The 23,075-nt window shown below is 40.0% G+C and overlaps 1 protein-coding gene across 1 annotated transcript; it reads right to left on the bottom strand.

Moving 5' to 3' along the window:
* Positions 1-376: 376 nt before the first annotated feature.
* Positions 377-21,969, bottom strand: LOC105920975 (rho-related GTP-binding protein RhoA-C). Its single transcript, XM_012856645.3, has 5 exons — positions 21,837-21,969; positions 6,068-6,223; positions 2,226-2,346; positions 982-1,112; positions 377-873 (listed from the first exon to the last, which is right to left on the bottom strand). The coding sequence occupies exons 2-5, from the start codon at positions 6,221-6,223 to the stop codon at positions 700-702; spliced, it is 582 nt and encodes a 193-aa protein (XP_012712099.1). The 5' UTR covers positions 21,837-21,969; the 3' UTR covers positions 377-699.
* Positions 21,970-23,075: the final 1,106 nt, after the last annotated feature.

Below are 23,075 nucleotides of genomic sequence, written 5' to 3'. Positions count from 1 at the left end.
GCAGTGCCAGCCTAAGCTGTCGCCATAACCCAGAGAGACCAATTTGCAGTCCAAATCCTCTCTGCTCTTTCAGTGTACTGTAGGCTAAATTAAGTGGGAACTGGCTATACATTTAGTCTCTTGCAGAAGAAATATGAAAAACTGCTCAGCTGACAAAGCACTTGGTGAAATACAAGTTTTAGTGTACAAAATGAATAGTGGTACAACTCAAAGAAGTGTCACAGAATCTGGTGTACAAAAGAAAACCCAAGTGGTACAAGATGGAGGTGTTAGCAAGAAGGCAGTGAACGGCCATTCGTGGCTGAAAGGGAAACAATCAGGGGGGGGCAGAAGACCCACAACACCTTTCTCTGTAAACAAAGAATCAAGACACGCAAGCAGATGGCATGGCCTTTTTAAAGAATATGTGCATTTAAATACAAACATACATTCAGACAGAAGGAAGGGTCCAATCCTCCACACAAGCAGCCTGGTGTGCTGGTTACAGGAAACATGGTAGGAGCAACAACCGAGTTGGAAAGGAAACATCTAAAAATAGCTGATTTGTTTTGTTTTAAACAGATGTGGCAGTCTTTCATAGTTGCCTAAATGTGAGGTACAGTCTATGGAAGCCACTGATTTTAGGTTTCTATAAGTTTGTTCTGCGTGTCTGGGAGCGTCCTCCCTCAGATGCTGATCAGCGAGCAGATCCCCGGACCCTCACAGTAACAGGCAGCGGCCCTTCCTCGTGCGCTTGCGGACCTGCAGCGCTGCTCTGGTGGCCATCTCAAACACTTCCCGCACGCCGTCCTTAGTCTTGGCCGAGCACTCCAGGTAGCCAAAGGCATTGATGCGGTTGGCCATGTCTCTGCCCTCCTCAGACTTCACAGGCTCCTGGGAAGGGGAGGGGTGTCATGTGAAAGCCGGGTTAAAACGTGAATGCTGTGGTAATCATCAATTGCTATAGTTGGTAAACAAAACAAAAAAAAAAAAAAAGCACACCTGTTTCATCTTGGCCAACTCCCTGCGTGTGTGGTCATCATTTCTGAGGTCCTTCTTGTTGCCCACAAGGATGATGGGGACGTTGGGACAAAAGTGCTTCACTTCAGGGGTCCATTTCTCTGGAATGTTCTCTGAAAGACGATGCATGAGTATGAAGTCTCAGCAAAGAGCATGCCACATTTTTTCTCTCTACAAGGACAAGTGGGAGGAGTTTTCCCTCCGACTGTACCGACAATCATCGAGAAAGCCGATGACCTCTGGCTGACATGAGGCCATTCTTTGGAAGGACCTGCCGTTAAGCCAAGCAATAGGAAGCGAGGCATTATCCGTAAGAAATTACTCTGAGAAATAAAAAAAAAAAAAACTACATAAGTTGGAAAAAAAGTGTTCGTAAAAGGTCAAGTTAAATGTTCAAATTGGTTATAAAACTGAAGTAGATTTAATTTTTGAAATCTGATTATTTTGGATGTTCCAAAGTACTGAAACTATGATAAAATTTATATAAATGTTAATACAGACTATAAAAGAGAGCTTCAGACATTATATTACGTCTCTTCTATGGTGATAACCTTCAGTGTATGAATATATATTTCAGTTTAGATGTAGAGCTGAGTATTGGTAGATTTGCACCCATACACTTACAAATCGACTAGCGCTCTGTGAGATGGTCAACTCTTAAAGTGTTGGTTTTATAATTTAACCCTAAATCTCTCAACTTTAACCCTAACCTGTCTGCTCTGCGGGACTCGTGGTGCCATTTTGTTCACAAATGTCCAATAATAAACTTCTGAGGCCTTTATAGAGCAGTTGTATTTATAAGGAGAATAAATTCCATATAGCATTGCTCCATTTGCTAGCTAGTTGAGTTACGAAAGCAATTTCCATGTTGTTTTGTGTAATAAAATGTTTTGAATTTTCGCTCCAAGCCTCAGTTAAGCACTACTTTGTGTTGGTCCTTTGCAAAATATGGACTTAAGTTTGTGGTTGTTTCTGAAAAGGAATGTGAAAAAGTTGAAATGGTATTAAAACTTTTGCAAAGCACTACATGAAGAGCAAAGGAGACCAAAATAAAATATTCGGCCCTCAACTTTCAACATGAGGAAATAAAAAAATAAAAAAAAGTTTGTTGCACATTATTCAGCTTTATATAAAGTTGATCCATGTAGCAAAAACAGTTTTTATATTTAAGCTCATCTGCAATAGTTTCATCGTTTAATGCAGTGGCCAGTCGCCACGAGCCTTACCTAAACTGTCAGGGCTGTCTATGGAGAAGCACATAAGTATAACATCTGTGTCGGGGTAGGAGAGAGGCCGCAGTCTGTCATAGTCCTCCTGGCCAGCCGTATCCCACAGAGCCAATTCCACCTGCACGAGAAAGGGCCCGGGGAAAGAAAGCTACGTTAACTGGAGGCTGGAATCAAGAGAGAGAAGCACAGCAGAAACAAATGCAGAGCACTGACGAGAACAGAAGTACATTCCTCGGCTACGAGCCCTATAAAGCCACTTCTGAGTGGTAGAGGAAGTTCCCACATGCCCGAGGCTGTTAATCAGAGTAGTGGCAGTCCCAGAGAGGCTGACCTGCTCCTGATAAAATAAATGTCCTGCAAAATTCATTTTCAACAGCTCAGCAGGAGAACTACCAATTTTAGTACACTGTAGCCTAAAACTGTCAGTGCATGCAAACTTTATATAAATGCACGTCTCCATCTTTTCTCACAATGCTTTTTGTCCTCGGCTTCCTTAACTGAAGTCTTACAGACATTTAAGTAGCATCTAAAATTGGTCCTAAATAAGCTAAAAGCTGTGCATAAACTGGATTAATTGTCCCGTAGAGAGCAACAGCGGTATCTTAGTTCTTCTAGACTTCAGACTTTTCTCTGCACTCTGGTCAAATCCTTGTTGGCTTACAAACTACTTCCCTAAGTATGTCAAGGTCTGTAGTTTACCATAGGTGGAGTGTTTTTTTTATACATGTACTGCATCACATTAGTCATTGTAAAGTAGCAATGCCCTCAAAAATAAAGTAAAATGTTTTATTCATTTAAAGAAAAATATTCAAGTTAGTATGGGATGCCATTACCCTCTGCCTTCAAACCAGAACTGATTCTTTAAAAAGGTACACTTAAAAAGTTAGCAATTAGGTAAGATTAAATTAGAGTATGAGCAACCATTTAACACCAGGCAGGTACTAATGATCGTTAATTTAAGTTGAAACACAGACATCAGCTAAAACAAACAAGTGTGTTGGAAGCTAGAAACTAAGAGGAAAAGCCAAAATCTGAAGTTTATGAAGGATTTTGTGCCCTAATTCGTACACCATAACACAAGTGAGTAGATCAACTGCATCAGCAAGGTCTCTCCCAAAGATTTCAGAGCAGATGGCTAAACTTGGCAGAAATGGACAAGAATGACAGTCATAGACAGAGGAGCTGCCATGTTGGCATAGGTGCAGCAGATGTAAAAAAAACAAACAAACAAAAAACTCGGGTACACTGATCTGTTTGGAGAAGTCAGAAGGCAGCACAATTTTTTAATAAGTTTTGAATCTTTTGTGCAACAATTGCATCAAATTTGTCTCCAGAAATCTTCACAGGGAGAAAATGTACCCAGAGAGGCCTTACTTCAGAGGAAGAAGGTCAGTGCTGGAGCTACCAGAGGTCTCAGATATTTGGAGGACAAATTTTATCTTCTAGAATACAACAAATACAAGGGAGGAGAGCATTTGTGTGACCAGATACCAGAATAACCAAAAAGGTGGCCAACCAATGTTTTCTAGACATTGCAGCCACCAACTGCTTTATAGCCTGTCCCAGCCAGGAAAACGGGTCGAGTAGAAGACCCAGAGAGACCCCTTGCTGTGTGGAGAGTTAGATTCTGTCTGCAGCTGGAGAGGAACTGCTTTAAAGCCTAACACAGCATCCAACGCCAGGACTTTTATGAAAAAAAACAGGCAGAAAAACTGAAGTAAAAAGGTCAGGGTTGAATTGTTTATTTGAAGTTGTTTGCTCATGTCATTCTTTTTGTTTCTATTCACTCATAAACTTGGAAAATCTAAAATTAGTTTTGGTTTTCTTCTTTAAACTGCAGTTTCCCAGCAATGATGGCTTTCCTGGTAAAAAGGAGCAGAAGCACACACGCATTGCACTTTTTATTTTGACAGTTCGACTGCCATAACATAAACTAAAAAAATAAAAAAAACACCAGGCGACCCATTTATAGTTATGGTCATAAGAGGGTTAAACCGCAGCTGGACTGGCTGTCCACCCTCATCCAATGTTTAGCTCAGATCAGTGACTGCTTTATTTTTGCTTACAACCAGAAAATAGCTGGAGAGTCAGAGACCTTGCGAACAGCTCCTAGTCACCCACGTTCTAAAATCAAATCAGACAGCTGCTTCTTTGCCCAGTAACCAAATCCAATGTGAAAAATGTAGGAGTTCCATTTGGATCCTCGTTGGGCTTTGACTCACTCATCAAATCTATTTCTCATTCCTGTTTCTTTCATTTAAGAAGCATTTCTAAAAATAAAAGACAAGGTCTCCTGAGCAGCTCTACAGAACATCATTCATGCGCGTCATTGGGTTTAGACCACAGTACAGCTCTTTTTTACCAGCCCGGAAAGATCATCAATTTCATGCCTGTAAGCTATTTAGAACGCAGCAGAGGCTTATTTCCCCCCAATCTTATTCTCCCTACAGTGGCTCCCTGTGGATTTCAGAGTTAGGTTTAAAGTACTTATTACACCTACAGAGCTCTGAATAGTCAGGCTCCCGGTTATTTGCATTTAACCAAACACTCTGCTGCTCATAACCATTGATCCAAAGCCCAGAATCTCCTGGTTGTTCCTTGTACAAGGCTAAAAACTGAGCGGGACAGGGGCTTTCAGTCTGGGGCTCCTAAACTATTCCCTCCGGCTACTTCGCTTTGCTGACTCCACAGATGGTTTGAAAAACCAACTGAGACTCAGTTTATTCCATCAGGCTTTTATATTGTAATGTTAGTGTTTTTTTTAATGGTACGATTAACTTAAATATGACTTGCGTAGTACAGTGCTTTGTAACTTTCTGTGAAAGGCGCTTTATAACTTTGCTTACATAAGTAGAAGAGACTGGGGGAGAAAAATGTGCAGTCAGTCAAAAACAATATCAATATTTTCTAATATCATGCAGCCCAAATCGAGGGAACATAACTGATCCTAAATTCATCCTGCACAAGGACAATGACTGAACATTCAGTCAATGTGATCAGGTACCATGTTAGGGCAAAAATACTATATAGTCCCCACCAGTCTCATTATAGAGTGCCAGAAGAGAGGCAGACAGGGAAAACGTTCATCCACAGATCTTTGGAACAACCTACAAGCACAGTCTCTTTAAGTGTTTCTTAAAGAATCAATACCATTTTGAAGTCACTTTTTCTACTGTTCCTTCACTGCATTTTGTTAATGTATGAAAAACATCGATTTTTAAAAGCATTTTTTAAGCATTCTTATATCAGCTAACACATTTTTCCACAGTGCTGTATATTGTGTAAATTAACCTTTACTTTATCACAGAGACACTAAAAAAAAGCTGACACCAGATCTTGCAGCACAGGAAACGGGAAAAGGAAATTAGTCATGATCTCTAAGGGAGGGTGAGTGGCTTGTTGGTGGAAATTGAGCTCTAGGCAGGAAGGTGGCACATATCCACTTCCTGTTGTTGGCTGTGGGACGTGTACCCTTAAAACAATGAATTGACCCAAAGGGTTTGCTCACAATACACACTTCACTTTATCCCATAAATCAAAATGGCACGTGGTTCAAACCCAACAAGGTCAGGAGGGTTGCATTAAACTGCCCGCTCTCAACATCTCTTTTCATCCCAGCTGAAAAAATAAATAAATAAATAAAAATAAATAAAAATACTGGACTCCCTTTTTACCTCCAAATCCCAAAAGTGCTCATTCTGCACTTACAAAAGAAATCGGGAGCCTAAACTTACCAGCTAGAGTTTTTTGTTTAAAAAGATGACATGCTGGACATAAATGCAAACAAATACACTCAGGACATGCAGAAACTTTCCATGGTAAAATTTAAAAGAGAATACCTGTTTGCCATCCACTTCAATGTCAGCGATGTAGTTCTCAAACACAGTGGGGACGTAGACCTCTGGGAACTGATCCTTACTGAAGACGATGAGCAGACAAGTCTTCCCACACGCACCATCTCCCACTATAACCAGCTTCTTCCTGATTGCAGCCATCTAGAAAACACACCAAGATTAGGCTACAGTTTAAGGCTTGAAGCACTGTAAACTATAGAGAGATGCAGAGTTTAAACAAGTGAGAAACTTCCATCTGATCAAGACAGAAATCCTGGACATTGTAAGCATTACTGCTAACTAAATAAGAAATCTTAAGAAAAAAAAAAAAGATTAAAGGTAAGGCTGTTATGGTTACTAGTTTTAATGATTAAAATGGTCAAATGTCTAACATTAGTACAGTTCTTAAAATGAAATTACCATTAAAACTGCATTCAATAAATAAACTATTAAAAATATTGTCTTTGGATTAGGGCTGGATGATATAGAAAAAAAGCACATTGATAAAATACAAGTCATATTGATCAAACGCAGAACTATTTCAGTCAGCAAAAAGGTCTTTAACTGTTCAGGTTAAATTGCAGCTTTCTGAAGACGTTTTTGTCTTTACCAATTGCAGAGGGAAGCTAGCGACTGATGCCAAGCAAGTTTACATCTATAGTTGGATCTTCGTGGCATTTAGAGTAAGCTCTGTTAAACAGCCTTTACTACAATGCAGACATTTCAGTATTAACATTTTCCCACATTTATCAAAAGTTGTGCTAAGAAATTGAATAATCATGGGACAATTTTCATCCAGTTACATCTCCACTCCACCGAAAAGAAACATTTTTCAGTCCATTTTATAGTTTAAAGCCAAGCTGTGTTAGATGTGTAGATAAAGAGATCTGTACATTTTATCACCTAAAACAGTTTGTGCTCTGACTGGGTCTTCCTAGAACCCTCCTTATTTCTAAAAGTGCAAAAAAAAAGAAAAGAAAAAAGCAACATGCTGGTTCAGATCAGGAAAAGATGGCTAGTCACATCTTAACCAGTCAACTCAGATGTCTTCTGAGAAAATAAACTGTCTCCCTTTTCTAAATGCATGGTAAGTGACGAAAAACACTCAAGTTTTACTTTTTGTAAAGTTCTTTTTTTATCGTTGAAGTTTGAATTTAATCTTTGTTCTTCAAGCAAGCTGCTCAAATACTAATCTATGAGACCCTTTACGATGCTCTTGAAAAACTGGCCCCAAGTTGTCCGCCATCATCTAAAGACCAAAACTCTCGTTTATCACCACAAGAACATAAAGAGACGACCTTTGTCAGCATTTCGTTTTCTACACATTAAATCAGGCCAGCGTATTGTCAGATACTCTGGAGAGCCACCTGTTCTCTGGGTGGCTTCCCCCTGGCAATGTCAGTACGATGCATGGAGCAGCAGCGGGTTGCCGTCACACTCAGAACCAAATCTACCCGACTAGCAGCCAACACCCTGAGCTTTGCAAAGAAAATTAGGGTATTCCCACACACACAGTAATGCCGTGCAAAACGCTGCTTGTTAATGGCACCAGCTGTCACAAAAGGCTTCCTACTGTTAGCGTGGCACCACACATTATGGACTCTGGCCCTTTTACTTCACACGAATGCAAATTTTTGGACAAGTGTTCATCCTTGTTCTGAAAAAGTGGAAACGTCAAAGTCCTGTTTCAGCACACAATACGCGTTATCACTAGGTGTGTTCCGACACCAGTAAAATCATGTAGCCTGGGACACGTCACTTCTGCACGCACACAAGGCTGAAAAAGAAATCCTATACACACACACACACACACTGCGTTAACATGTAGAGGAAGTGTATGCAGACAGGTGTAGAGTGGCACAACATATCAAATTAGAATTGCATAAGCGTGAAAGAATGGATGCACTGTTTGGTAGTGTCATGTATTCACACATCGTCATGTATTCACAGAGCAATGAATGGATTCCAACTTCCCCTAATGCCCATCCCTGGTGTACCTTTTAGTGGTTGAATGCTACAGTTCATAATAAGTGAACGGGACATTATGTAATCTTTCTGGAAAATCACTGTTAAATAATAATGAATATTATTATTGAAATTAAATATTTTCCTGAAAGCATCCAATGCTAGTTTTCCGTATGTAAAATAGTGTCACAGTACCAACATCTTGATATCGGTCCCAACATGTATTTCGAATAAAAAGAACGCAAAAAATATTACTGCCGAGTCAAAAGTGAATGGATTGGGCCATACTTAGACAATTTTTAATAATAAAAAAACAAACAAAAAAAAAACACAACTGTACACATGTTTGTCTGTCTGTTGTGTGTACTCTAAGCCGTAGTATGTCCTGAAAGGAATTTCACCACAGTAACATGCAGTGACAAGGATCTCGAAAGTCATAATATTGCCAGAATACAGCAGTAATGATGAGAGTAAAGTCATGAGATTACCAGAAAAAAAAAAAGCTTCTATAATAAGAAAGCTTCGATAGTTATCAAGATCTGACGTGACCAGCTCAAACAAACTGCAGAGATTTATTTTAGCGAAACTACGGTTCAGTGAAAAAAATAATTATATTAACATCTCTCTTTGTAGACCAGAGCAGGATCAACGGCAGCTTTGCACATGTGATTCATTTGAAATGTGAACACACAATCGAACGCGTCTCCTCCTCCTGCGCCTTCGGCAGGCGGGCTGCAGGCAGGTAGCCAGGTAGCCTGGCCAGCCAGACTCCGTTTCGCTTTGCAACAAACTAACTGCCAACTTCAGCTGTATCGCTATATTGAGAAGTAAATGTTAATCTAGCTGGCCAGGCTAGAAGCCAGGACGAAGCACTGACTTCAGTCAGCGCTGCTTTTACATGTTGCCGTCGAAGTCTCCAGCACATGACGGTCCAACACAGAGAAAAGTCGCTAGATTTGTTACTAGTGGCTTTTTTGACAATGTAGTTGAGTGGTAACAGTGTCTCTCTCCACGGCTTGCTCCTCGTCCTCTCAGCGATGCCGCCGCAAGTACCGGTACCATCCAAATGCAGTATAGTACAGTTTTAAATGCCGAAGTACCCCAGTACTAAAAACTACAGTAGAGAGGCAGACAACCTGAACAACCCAAATGTAAAACACCAATAAGCCCATTAAGACAGACATTTGACCATTAGGAGGCCCTTTAAACCCCAACATTTGTTCCCAAGTACAAATTTGTCTGCAACCAAAAATGGAAGAATACTACATCCAATGTATATACTTAATAATATAATACTTTTCCATTTTTAACATGCCAATCTTTTGATATTACTTTGATGATACTTGTGCCTTAAATGTAGATGAAATATTAATTTTAAATCTTTGGAAGAATAACAACAACAAAAAGAAAAAGGATTGGTGTAAAGGGTTGTCCATCAAGTGCATCGTCTCAGACACGCCAGAGCAGATGTGAGCAGAAGGCAGTAAAAGGAAGGGATATTCAAAATAAAAACTACCCACAGCTAGAGACCATCAATATGTAATAATGGCAAAAACTGTCATGTGCACACGGTTGTGGTACAGACGTGTTCACCTTTAGGGTATTTCCCATTAGAGATAGCCAACAGCTCTCCAGTGCGTGCATGCTCAAGTATTACAGTAGACTTAAGTAAGGGTAGCTCTGCTTTGCATCTGCATTGAGCTTGGTTATAGACAATGGTGATAATAATGTTCCCACAACTTCCTGAGAATAATGTACCACTATTATAGGAAGAAAAAAAACAACAACTTTTTGTGGTAATGGTTTAAAAAGTTGACATCAATTATGATTATCATTAGATTCACAATCATCTCTGACCTTATACTCAGTAACATGACTTTAAAAAGAAAGTCAAGTTCTTAGTGTTCCAAAAATAGCAATGCCATCTTTCTGGTCAGTGGTTTCACCGTGTGTGATCTACTTAATATGCACATTTTAAAAAGGGCCTGATCCACCTGTAGATCAAGCTGCTCAGGTTGAATGCTGCTAAATTCTTGTTACCAAACCAATGGCAGCATTCTTTAAATTGTTTCCTTATACTTCTCTATAAAAGGAAACAGCACTTAAAGTTCTTATTTTGTACATGATTAACAACAGGGTTCTCACCAGGATTTTTGGACAGCTTTTTGGTAAATATCACCGGGCTCATTTAAGTCATTTTAATTGTCAGGTAGCAGTTTTTAAACATGTGTATGTCAACGTCTATTCTGTATTGCTGTAAGTCAGTACATTTTTCTAAATATACTTAATGTAATATGCATTGGGCATTTTCATGGAAAATGATCAATATTAATGATGGTGATGGTTTGTTGGGAGGCTGGTGTGTGTCGTTCCATTCCCTGGATGCATTCCCAAAGTGGAGTATTGCGTTGTGCAGCTCGAAGAAGGCTGTTTGTCAATCTAATGAAAGCTAGCGTTTGCTAATTTGCTTTGGGAGGTTTATAGCTGCACTGATGCACATTCAAGAGCTTCACTGACTTTTCTATGTTCTTCTCAAACATCCGTGTCGCATTGTTCCATGTCCTAATGACCATTACCCTCATAAAAAAAATTAGCCTAACAGTCTAACTTCAGCATAACTCTGACAACTTTCAGCATAAAGGTCTATTATGCTGAAATGTGCTGGCGAGAACCCGTTGTACAGTAAAATGTGCATTTATTAACATCCCCATGCTTCGCAGCCCAGATGTCAGCCAAAAAGCTGGCTGCGCTCAGAACATAAACTAACCCAGATTCGCACACCTGAACAAGAGCACATGCCAGTGACTGTCCGTTAACACGTTTTCCTAACACTGACTCGAGGTCCTCCAACAGACAGGTTTCTAACACACCACTTATGCAGCTTGACAGACAGCATAACAGCCTAGTAATTTTGACAATTCACAGTAGGGCTGTAACAATGAATTGATAAATATTGATAATTAAAAGCGCTGGCAACAAATTTCATCATCGATTTGTTGTGTTGCACGATTAATGCGTCCCTTACCATATCGCGGAGCCGTTTACCTCACATGCAGACCGTCGTCAATGCTGACTGGCTACAGAACGAGTTGAACGAAGTGAGGCAGAGCAGAGGCGGGTTTTTTTTTTTTTTTCCAAATGCAGCTTTTTTGTAGTAAATTCTAAAAATGACAGCGAAAACAGCTCAAACCAAGTCGTCAAAAGATGGGGAGCGTGTTGTGCTTCACAAAAACCAAAAAGTAACAGGCATGGCACCAGAGTACCAATACCATGGAGTTATTGTTGAGGGTGAAGGGAGCTCAACAGCAGGGTAAGTTGTTATTATATCTTACGTTTGTTCTGTTTCAAAGTGAGAAAAACACTGACAGCGCTTGGCTCAAGAGCAGAGTCCTGCATGGAACCCAGAAGCACAACTATAATTGAGCCTTAACCACAGTCTGTGATAGTTCATCTATTGCAGCAGTTAACTGGTTAATGACAGGAGCTTGTTTACTAGCGCAACATTCCCTGATGTGATTAAAATGTGTTTGGATTAAATGGAAAGAAAGTATTTCAGCTAAATGGACCGTCATGCTGAAAGTCATCAAAGTTACACTGAAATTAGAGCATCACGGTCAGTATGACACGGAAAAGTATGACAACGATGTTTGAGAGCAACACAGAAAAGTCAGCATCGCTCTTAAACATGTATCAGCACAGCTATACTTAAGGCTAGCGTTTATTAGCTTGACGAACAGCCCCCTTCGAGCTGCACAACGCAACGCTGCTGTGGGAATACATCCAGAGAAGTAGCGGAACGACACATCACCACTCGCACCAGTCTCCTGAGACACAAACACACGCAGGCTCATGCGCTCGCGAGCACCCATGCCGCCCACTTAAAAAGAAAATAAAAAAATCCTGGTGAGGACCCTGAAAGAGAGCCAGAATGTGTAGATGACTTACAGGACTATTTTTAGTACCCATTTTTAGTGATATTTAAAGACTAATTATTAAAATAATAATAATAATAAAATAATAATAATAATAATAATAATAATAATAATAATAATAATAATAATAAACATAAAGTGTTGGTTTCATCATGACTACAGTTTTCTGCAGAAATCAATATCCTTACCTTTGGTTTTTAATGAACATTTTCATCCTTAAATTTATACTGCAATGTATACAGTTACCATGAAAGGCTTTGATTTATACCGACCGACAAAAAAAAAAAAAAAAAAAAAAAAAAAAACTACCGGTGTGTTGGTGCCGACTGTTCTGGGTGTATAGAATGGACCCGCACCAGGTTCTGAGAGTGGTTGAGCACTCATGCCATTTAGAGAGCGGGAGGAAATTATGATCACCCCAAAATGTTCTGGGCTGCAGCTCCATCCTCCACACACATGCACTGGAAGTTCGTGAGTTAATCGGAACCAGTGTTTAGATGGACGCTGATTGGATTGCAGATCACAAACCACCCCTCTCAATCAGAATACAATTTCATTCTCATGGTAATAATTGATTGTTTAAGCTTTAAAAGGAACAGTAATAAATGACAATCAGTGGTCAAATTCGGAACAACGCATACACAATGCCTTATCCCGAGAAGCACCATTTACACAACGGTCCTGCGGTTGTGGAATTCCACTGAATTTTTATTTCCACAAGCTAGATATACGTGACCCACAACAGCAAAAAACTAAAAACAAGTCTGCAGAGCGCAAACTTTCAATTTGTGAGAAAATAGTGATTTTCATTATATTGCAAAATATGCTAGTTGACGTTACGAATTAACCACTCAGTGCTTTAAATTTCCATTTCCAAAAGGTTTTACAATGGTAAACTTTGTGTTTAAAAACAGGACGTCTTTTGCTTAAAATCTCTCAAATCTCTGTTTCTCTCAAACATTGAGGCTTTTAAAATAAACAACTCTTAGCAATTAAAAAGCAACAACACCATTGTGCATGATGCAACTTGCAGACGAAAAACATGCAGACATAAGAATAACTTAACTGTACCAATTTTGTAAACGATAACTAAGATTTTTTGCTATGCACGAGTGTGTGACTTTGTGTTACAATTAAATTTGGTGTTATTTTTTGGACAATTGAAGATGTTTGCGCAATGCACAGATGTAAAAACAAACATTCTAATGCATAGCTGTAAATTATAAAACAGTGCAGTGAGTTGATTTGGACCCTCTATTGACAGACATTGAAGGGGTGGGAGCTGTAGCTGCAAGGTATGCAAAGTAATTCAAAACAACAGATTTTGTTAACACACCCCTGCTTAGGATGCTTCTAAATAAACGTTGAGGCTTGTTTTCTCCCTAATGTTTGCAGAGCCACCATTCAAAAAGGTAATATTTTTCAAATTTTGATTTCCACAAGTATGACTTTGTTAGAAAGCTTGAAGTCCACCTTTGCTGAATGTGTAAATCACTCAAAACGGCCCTGGGGAGACTTGTTCATGGTTTCTGCTACCATGGTAGCAGGCTGTTGATTTTTTTACCAAAATAAAATACCAAATGCTGTGCTCCGTTTCTGGGAACTCTCATATCATTGCTCAGGAACCAGGAAGTAAACAGGGACTACACACTGCACTGAAGTCTTTCCGCAAAAGGTGACTAAGACATTCCTGATGATGAGAACTGATTGTTTATAGGGAATGTTACTTCCATCCTGGGTGACAAGTGAGATTGATTTAGATTGCTATTATAATAAATATCTTATTTATAGCTCCATTAAGTTTCAATTTGTTGACAAAGTCTGAATGAAGGTACTGTGGAGAGAGGAGCAGGGCTCTAAACGAACTTTTCAAAAATAAAGTGTCTTTGTTATGCAACTATAATGGAATTTTGGTGAGACACTCAGAATGATAAGAGGCAGACCCAAATTAAAAACACTAACAGAAAAACGAGACATAAGCATCCCTAAAGGACACCTGCAAAATGTAAAACCCTCAAGAAATACAAAGTATTAAATATCTAAACACCCTTTTGACCCTTAAAAAAAAAAAAAAAAAAAAAAACCTCTTTGTAAGAAAAATATGCACAGGGACAAATGTAGCATCTACATAAAATGCAGCTTGTGCTAAAACAGTGTGAAATGGGCTGGAGGTTAATTTGATTGTGAGAATTGGTGTTTTTGCACTGGTTGCATTGTTATGCCCATGTCCCCCCCGCCCATATGCACTAGCACAAGGGTGAACTTCTACCAAACCGCATTTAACACCCCAGTTATACAGCCTCAATTTTGTTGTGTTTAATCACTTTTCATGTAGAAAACAATGATGATTAAACGATTAACCATCTAGTTAAAAAGTTTTATTTTTATGTGAATCCAGTAACTATAGCAGGAAGTCAGGTTTTTGTGGAACAAGATATCAAATTTCACAAGTGGAAGTTATTTTGAGTCAAACCAATGAAGTGTAGTCAATTCTAATCGCTTCACAACATTTACGTGACTGTTAAAGAAACTACACTTCTAAAATAAATTAACTCAAAAACATCAGCTCCAACGAAAAATCTCCATGTGAAAGGTGTACTATTCAAAAGCAAAGCATCTGTTCGTATGCAGTTATATGGTAGCGTAAAACTGTTGAAATGCATCTAAATGGAGATATCTAAAGAGGTGTGGAGGCGAAAGCCACTTTAAAGTTAAAAGCAACACAGACTAACTCAAGAAACCAAAACTAACATTAAAGACATTTTCTGAATAGTGAGCACCAGTAAGGAAGTTCAGGCCTAACAACATGCAGGCCTCTATGCAACATCTAGTCTTTACATTACAAAAATGCTAGCATGCTCCTGCCTTACATAACAGTTGTACGTGTGTGGGATAGAAAGAGAGCAAAGGGCAAAGTCATCTTTCTCGGTACATGTGGCATAGTTCCCCTCTTTCTCCACAACGACCGGTTGTGAACCGTCACGGCTGGTAACACATTAGCCAGGCTTGCTCACTGGAGGTAGCAAGGGTCAAAAACAGCACAAAACAACCAAGTATTGACGACTACAGATCAGCTAAAACACTTCCTCCCTTTCTGGACTGCAAACCAACCCGCCAGCCAGGAACTCAAAAACCAGTCAAACCAACCCTCAGAAAAATTAAAATAGTTTCAGGTTTAGATGTATGTGTGCTTTATGAGTGCTTGCCAATCCCCGACTAATGCCTCATAACCCCGACATTCCACCTTTGTTCATCGAACACATCTTTCAAGGTTTTATCTCGTTAAATAATAAAAAAATAAACAATTAGAAAAAACACTGAAAATCATCAAGTGGCCAAATAAAGTAAAAATAGAAAGTTTCTTGGGACCCTAAAAGCTTTTTTAAGGGCATTTTAAACAAAAGAACATAGGATGGCGAACAACTGCCCTAATCTGAGTGTGGAGAACAACAATCCCTGACCAAACAAGACTTTTTGGATTTAAGAGCAAGAAGATATCCTCTCACAATTAACAAACACAGGAAAATAGTTAAGATTTGAGTGTAGGACAATTTAGATCTTACCTATTTTGAAAAATTAACTAGTTCTGTTTGGACCAGCTTAGAAAACTGTAAATATTAAACACTGGCGTATTGCCGAGCTCTCCAGGAGGTACCCCTCCTGCCCAATAACTACTGGGAATGGGCACCATTTAACCACTCTTAGAAACGTATACAAAATGATACCAAAACTGAATTTCAGAGCTTTGAAATACTTTAAAGGGTTATATAATGTAGTTCTGGGAAACACAGATAAAAAGAACTTTACCTTTCAAAAAAAAAAAAAAAAAAAAAAAAAAAAAAGGGCCAGTTTGTGTTGTGTGTTTTTAGTTAGTTTTGCCGACTTTGAAAGGGTTTTCCATAAACTGATCAGTCTCCTCTGAAGTGACAACACGCCTTAAAAACAATTTCCCACTTACAGCAGTTGACAGTTTTGCTATTAGCAGGCATTCTTGAATTTAAAGGCTTTGTGTGATTTCCTTCTAAGACTGCCCATTTAGGCCAATCCAGGCTTACTGTAGAGTAATTTAATTGGCAAACACATTTGTTATTCATTTTAAATTTAGAACGGTAAATAGGTACCCTGGAGCTGCTGCTGACCTTTGAAATAAAAAAATAAAACGAAACATCCCAGCTCCAGAGGTTTGCCACTTACAAAAAGGACTACTTTTTACCTTACCTAAACACATTATTCCTCGGGTAATGAGAGAAGTCAAACTCACATTTTCAAGGTTGAATCTAATGCTAGACCACCTCAACCTGCTTCAAATCCAGGCTGTGGAGGTTGAAGTGGGAGAACCAAGCTGGAGCCCAAAATAGGACAGAGCCACTGAGACTCCCTCTGTCCAATTCATCACAGAGCACACGGCTCAGCGCAAGATATACACAAAAAGAGAGAGAGAGAAATAAATCACAGAATTATCCAGTCGGCTGCACCTCGGACTTCTGATCAAACAGAACGAAAAGTCACCGTTTGAGGGAACGAACCAGATGGGTGGTGGCAAAAAAGCAAAAACATTAGCATGGTAGCGCCAGCTGCAAAATAAGGAGGACAAGGAATATCAGAGGCATGCATATTACGTTATTTTGAGTATGTATAAACAAGTGGTTAAACTACATTGGCTGAGAGGGGAACATGACGACATGAAACAGATGAGAAAAGGATTTTTCTCAGCTTGCTGTTGACTAAAGAAGCGGCTGACTGTACTGCACCCTGCTCTGTTTGCTCTGATGTCACCATCTGAGGGCGAATGTTGTGCATCCATAGGTAGTTCCATCCCTCATTACAAAAAATAAAAAATAAAGTACAGCACATATGAAAGCTGATATCTGTGAGCAGCCTCAGCTGAGTCACTGCATCCTACTTCCAGTGCATTTGAAGACACACTTAAAGGAAGCCCTCAGGAATTGAAATTCTTAAAAAAGTAGAAGCGATGTTTTTAGGAGCTCAATATTTTTACAGTAAAACACGCTCCAGTCGCATCAGCTCCCTAAAAAAAAAACGCAGGCCCCCTTGGCAATCTAGTCTGATGGAAAGCTGCCCACGCAAATCTAGGACAGGATACCGTGGTGAGATGTTTTTGAACACCCTGTGTGATAAATATCTTTAACCTAATGTGCAGACTAGCAGCTCGCCACAGACTATGACAGAGCTGGACAGGATGGAAGATAAAACAAACTGAACAACCCCTCCTCTGTCAGTGCATGACTTGGTAAATCTCTGTTACTGGGAATTGAGATTTTAGCATACTTCCTACGCTCCTCAGCACAAAAGGCCCTGGTTGGTACATACTGCATGTCAAAGTCAAACTACTTCTAGTAAAAATGCCAGATACAACTTCCACAATGCTAAAGGCTTTTACACCGACCCTTAAAGTATGCCTGAACTCAACAATGCAGGAAGAATTGAGCGCTCACACATTAAGTCTGTGGTGAATTTTAACCATCGATTAGACATTACGTCTTAAACAGAGTTTGAAATATTAATGCATGGTATAATCATCTCATCTTAAATATAGTTCAACCTTGGTGCATGTCAGTAAACGGATGAGAGGTATTTAAATACTGTTAACACGAAATGCAAAGTTTCAAATTTCAAGTAAAAAAAAAAATCAGTTAAAATCACTTGGCCCACGAGGGTAGGGCTGTCTAAAGTGTGGCGGGGGGGTTACTGCAACCCACAAGAGTAGCATAAATTTGGTTTGCCATCTCAGGCGGTTCATGCATATGCACATTTTTAAGAAAATGTGTAACTTATATGCATTTTTTTCAAATGCAAGCCCTTTATAAAATAAGTGATAAAAAAATAAATAAAAAAATCTAAAAATGGAAAATGTAATGATCTCTTATCAACCATGTGTTGCTTTTGTTTTGATAATAAGACTGCAAACACTGTTACTGAAAAGCAGACGTGGCGCACCCATTTATAAACAAAGCAAGAGTGATGCACATCCTGCTCTTCTGGTTAAAAATACACACAGTAGACAAATCAAGCTAACATTTAGCACACAGCATGCAGTTTCTCTCTTAACAGGACCAACACTGATTTACTGATCTCTTCTGTACAGAAATCAAATGACTGTTTCGTCAAAACATTACATGTTAGTTTATTGTCGAGCAGGTAAAGATGGAAAACATTTTTTTTCCCTGCCTGCCATTAAAGGCATTCATGTGAACCTCTAGGAGAGGCTGAGCTAGGCCTGGGCGATAAACTGAAACTTTACCGATACCGAAATGTATGACAATAACCGACGGCATTTTGAAAACGTCAGTATTTTCGGTATGTAGGAAAAAAATTAAAAAGTTGTTTTTGTCGTTTTTTGACTGTCCCTAAGCTCCTGTCCCTTTAAGACGCTGCATGAACAGCTATAGTCACGTGACTCCACCCCATCCGATCTGAAAGAAGAGCGCGAGTTTGAGAAAATGGAGGAAATTTCAGACGTTGAAACGGAGGTAGAGCTGGTCGAGGAGGATGAGGAGCAGCTGTTAAGTATGTTGCAGTCACATCTGATCTCTGGTTCAGTCCATGACAGATCCGATCATTATTCTGGCTGTACATTACACCAATGACGAATGGAAACCGAGTACCAGAGCGCTCAAGACCAGCCGATACCGGGGAGATGGACGGACAAGATTTGAACTCTGTATGAGACATCAAGGAAGACGCTCTTGTCGCCATTACTACTGACAGCGGCGCAAACATAGCTAGAGCTGACGAGCTCAACAGATGGATGAGAGTGCTGTGTTCTGGGCATCTGAATAGAGTTCATTTTGTAAAATGTTGACCACAGGCATGGCCGTGCCATTGGGTTTATCATCATTTTATTTTTAACCCATGGGCCCTGTTAGGGAAATTGGTGGAGTTGGGAGGTGCATCTATTGAGATAATTTAGCTGCGATTGTCCAGAGGAATCATACCTGGCGTCGAGTGGTGTGTGTGTGGAGGGGGGATTGGCGTTATTGTTAACTAGGTAAACTGCTTAGTATATCATCATATTGATTTTACACCATATCACCCAGCTCTAGGCTGATCATTCATGGTTTTAAGAGTATGCACGGATTGTCGCAATGGGGGGGGGGGGGGGGGTAGATAAAGTAGACTGTCCTATCTAAGGGCAATGATAGGTAGTGACACCCAAAGTAAGGTGCTTGGGGTCAGTCTCATTGCAGAGAAACAAGCTCAGAGCTCCCACTGATATGATTGGTGGCATTTTCATAGTTTTTATATTTGTATTATTACTACTACGTTTAGAAAACACCACAGTTTTTAGATTTACCTGCCACACCTTAAAGGTCGGGTCGTGAAAATGGTCTGACAATAAACATTATGCTGCTGAAAAGGTTGAGGACAACTGCAACTGACTTTGTCCTTTTACAGCATTTCAAAATGATTATTAAAAATCCATCCAAATCCTTCTAAAAGTGTTTTGTATGGTTTTCCTCTAAAGTTTCAATAGTTCCTCGCTTATTTAAAACTTTGGATGTGTTCAACATGACTATTTAATACTGCAAAGTGTATGCACGTGGGAATGTATCTGCATGTTAAACCCACATCAACAGCATTTGTCCAAAAGCACCACTAACTCCTCAACTTGGCAAGAAACAGTTGCTGCCATCACGGTTTACCCAGGTTAGGGAAAAAAAAAAAAAAGAAAAAAAAAAAAACATGGTTTAGAAATCAGAATAAAACCTCTTATTAAAAAGGTGAGAGTTTTAAAATGCGGCTGGTAAGCGACGAGCGTCGTCTCAGGAAAACAGACGACTGCAGGCTGGACCCAAGCGTATAGCCACACTTATTAACCAGCGGATATCAGTTTCTTACATGTAAAGACCTGAATAGCAAAAACATATTTTACTTTGAACATTTTTTGTTCAATAGGCACTAGAAAACTAAATTTTGATTTTCATTAACTTTTGCTTAAGGATAAACCTAACTTACAGATTGTGCAGTTTTGTCAAGTTAAACTCAAAAGGTTAACATATGCTTTGAACAGGGATGGGTACCTTTGACATTTGAACCGATACGGTACCGATACCCAGTACCTGGGAACCGATGCAGTACCTATATTTTATACTTGTGTGTTTATGTATAAATAAATTATAGTTTATTAATAAAATCTCTAACCTTTTAAAAACATTTCTCAATATATAAACTTTTTTTGATCAAGAAATGAACCTTAAATAATTTAGGAATTTTAATACATTGCCTGAACCCACACCACATCAGAGGCAAAGTGAACGAGGTCAATAAGGGATTGAAGCGGTGTGTGAATAAAATTCAGAGAATTGTTTCAGTGCAACAGTTTCAGAGAAGACAAAAAATTAAAAACATTTTATCCCACTTTGTAAATCAGGGCGGGATACATTTACAATGTTAAATGGGAGTTTTCCCCTGCACTGTCGCCACATGACATGCATGCTCAGTATGAGGGATTGCTGCAAAGCCATCAGACAATGCAGACGACTGTCCACTGTGGCTCTGCACTCTTTCAGGAGTGAATGCTGCTTGTCAAGACTTGATGCAATCTGCTGGGTTTTCTTACATAGGAAATTTTTTGATCCGTCTGTATGATTTGATTGAATTTGACTGTAAAGTGCCTTGAGAGGACACGAAATTGTGGTAAATTCAATAAAGATTTATATCCTAAGAAATGACATAGCAGCTTATGCCTATTCCCCCTGCAATTTACACCTTAGTCAGGATCAATTAATCATGTCTAGCTAGGACTCTCATGGCATTTCCTTCACTGGAGGAGCCCTGGGTTTGCTTTCCATGAACCACCAGGTAGGTTCCCTCCCTCAAAGTTCTGTTGATTCAAAAGCTAATGACATACTTTGGCAGAGATAGCATCGTGCAAAACACCCAAAGTGAAAAAGCAAGCCAGGAGCACCGTATGGTAGGAAAATACCCGACGCGTTCACGTGGATCGGCCTGGAACCAAACATGGGAGCAAGCCCCCTGAAGCACATCGGCAGTCCTGCAGGCAGGTGTGACTTCGGTTCCCGGACCGACACCGGGAGAGCGGTTTTGTTACGGAGAACAAGCCTAGACAAGGGAACGAGCTGCTGCTGCTGCTGAGAGCTGAGGGTCTGCGCTACTGGAGCCGCGCAGCATAACAAGGGTGTGGTGGCTCAGAGAAAGGAATTTCCTCGGGACAGACTAATGTTTTATCACTTATCTACAGCAGACAGACTTTGACCGCACACCCGAATCACGGGGGGGAAAAGTGGCCGATTTTGTAGCTTTGGTGAACGGTTTTATATGTTTGCTTACCAGGAATGACTGCGTTAAAGAAAACGAAAAAAAAAAAAAAAACGACAGGACCCAATCCCTGCCTACTCCGCCAAACAGGTTTTCAGGAAGAAACCGAAAATAAAGTTCTGTGTATTTTTCCTCTTCCACGAAGTAAATCTGGGGGCCCTCCGTTTTCCTCCGCAGCTGAACTCCCTCCAGTTAATTAAATTACGCTAGGAAGTGGGACTATATGGTCTAAAAAACGAGCAAAGCTAAAGGAAGAGGCTAGGAATACCGACAGAGTCCGTTTCACGAGGACAAACAGGTGTGTCGCTCGCTTACGGCGTCTCTCCTTTACATTTTTTCCCCCCCTTAACTTGTCGACCAAACCTCGGAAACCGTGTGGAAAACTTCCAGCCAAGTTAACAGGTCTCAACTCGCTAAGCTGCTGCTGGTATTTCGACTCATTAACGAGTCCGCTGGAGCGGTGCGGCTTCAACCAACACTTTACCCGAACCGACAAACTGACGTTTAGTGACTCCGCGTCCCCAGCCTCAATAGTCTCGGCTGGATTATGTTGCAAAAAAATGACGTTTAAACCTCACCTCTCCCAAAAGGTTGTGCCTTCAGCTAACCAAGGATCGCCGTGTTTCCCCGTTAGACGACCGTCCTAATATCCAACAAGCTAATCAATGACTGGCTATGAGCAGCAGTCAAACTGATACTCCTCTTGGACCCTCCCACTGTGCTGCGTTCAAATAACCCTCGTAAATTTGCCTCTCATCGAGCACCAACAAACAAAGATAAATGAATAGAGTGCTCTGTTTATGTAACAAAACGCAAACATTTTATCAGGCAGTACTTATTTGAATGTTTTTTTAATGTGATCAAGCGCAGTCATTTTGCGGGAGATCACTCAGCGTAGGCATATGTTCGTAAAATAAAGTACTCCAAATTCCTTAAGGCACCCAAATGCAGCACGAACACTTGATAATTTCATATTCACGCGCCTGCTCTCTATTGGCCGGAACTATTTACCAGTTAAATGTCTCCGCCCCCGACAGCTAAAGTACAATGACATCATTTATTTACGAGGATGTCCATCTTAATTATTATTCCTTATTTACCATAAACCTTCACTTTCCTTTGCATTTTTTGTTGCCTTATTATTAACATGATAGTTTGCTGTGGTTGTTGTCTTGTGTTTTCCGGTGTAAGAAAATCGACTATGACCCGAGCTCTTTTCTCCCACAGAGCAACAGGAAACCACGCAACAGGGATTTGAGCTTTTTAACATGCCATTCTCTCATTGAGGTCGCAAGTTCAGCCCCCCTCTCAGTACACTGCAGCACAGTGTTATAATGCGGCAGCATTGGCTTCAGGGTAAGAGGAACATTTCCGCAAACAGTGGGGAGATTATTAGACCACACTGGTTTACCACAGGCACTCCTATATCAAGAATTCGGTTATTCTAAAGACAAATCAGAAAGTTTCACTAGACTGACTTGTTCTACAAGATTCCCTGGAGCATCAGCGTCAAAACTAAGCCTTGTGAGATTTGGATCAAAAACCTCTCCATCATGCTGGGGATTTTCTTCATCCTGGTGCTTTACAGCCCTCTGCGGTTTCTATAATAATACATGGGCTTTTTAGTTACATAAAACAATGGCCCCTCCCAGCGCCACAAGGAACTAATGCTATTTCTGTGGATTATCATAGACTGGGCCTTCTGATTTCGGTAAGCAGATTTTAGAAAGAATTTGAGGTGGAACTAGATTTTAGAATAACAAATGTTCCTGTGGATTAGCAACAGTTCCCTGATAGCCGCATTTGGCCCCAGGCTT

Source organism: Fundulus heteroclitus, chromosome 1 (genome assembly GCF_011125445.2).
Source record: "Fundulus heteroclitus isolate FHET01 chromosome 1, MU-UCD_Fhet_4.1, whole genome shotgun sequence".
Lineage (NCBI taxonomy): Eukaryota > Metazoa > Chordata > Actinopteri > Cyprinodontiformes > Fundulidae > Fundulus > Fundulus heteroclitus.
The sequence above is the reverse complement of the archived record's forward strand: the minus strand, read 5'-3'. Positions and strand labels throughout refer to the sequence as shown.

Bases quoted from the DNA above. Each gene is read 5' to 3' on its own strand.
- LOC105920975 (XM_012856645.3), bottom strand. From the start codon at position 6,223: ATGGCTGCAATCAGGAAGAAGCTGGTTATAGTGGGAGATGGTGCGTGT. The intron at 2,347-6,067 runs GTATTCTCTTTT...TTTCTCGTGCAG, and splicing joins TTGAAGTGGATGGCAAACAG to GTGGAATTGGCTCTGTGGGA. The intron at 1,113-2,225 runs GTAAGGCTCGTG...ATCGTCTTTCAG, and splicing joins AGACAGCCCTGACAGTTTAG to AGAACATTCCAGAGAAATGG.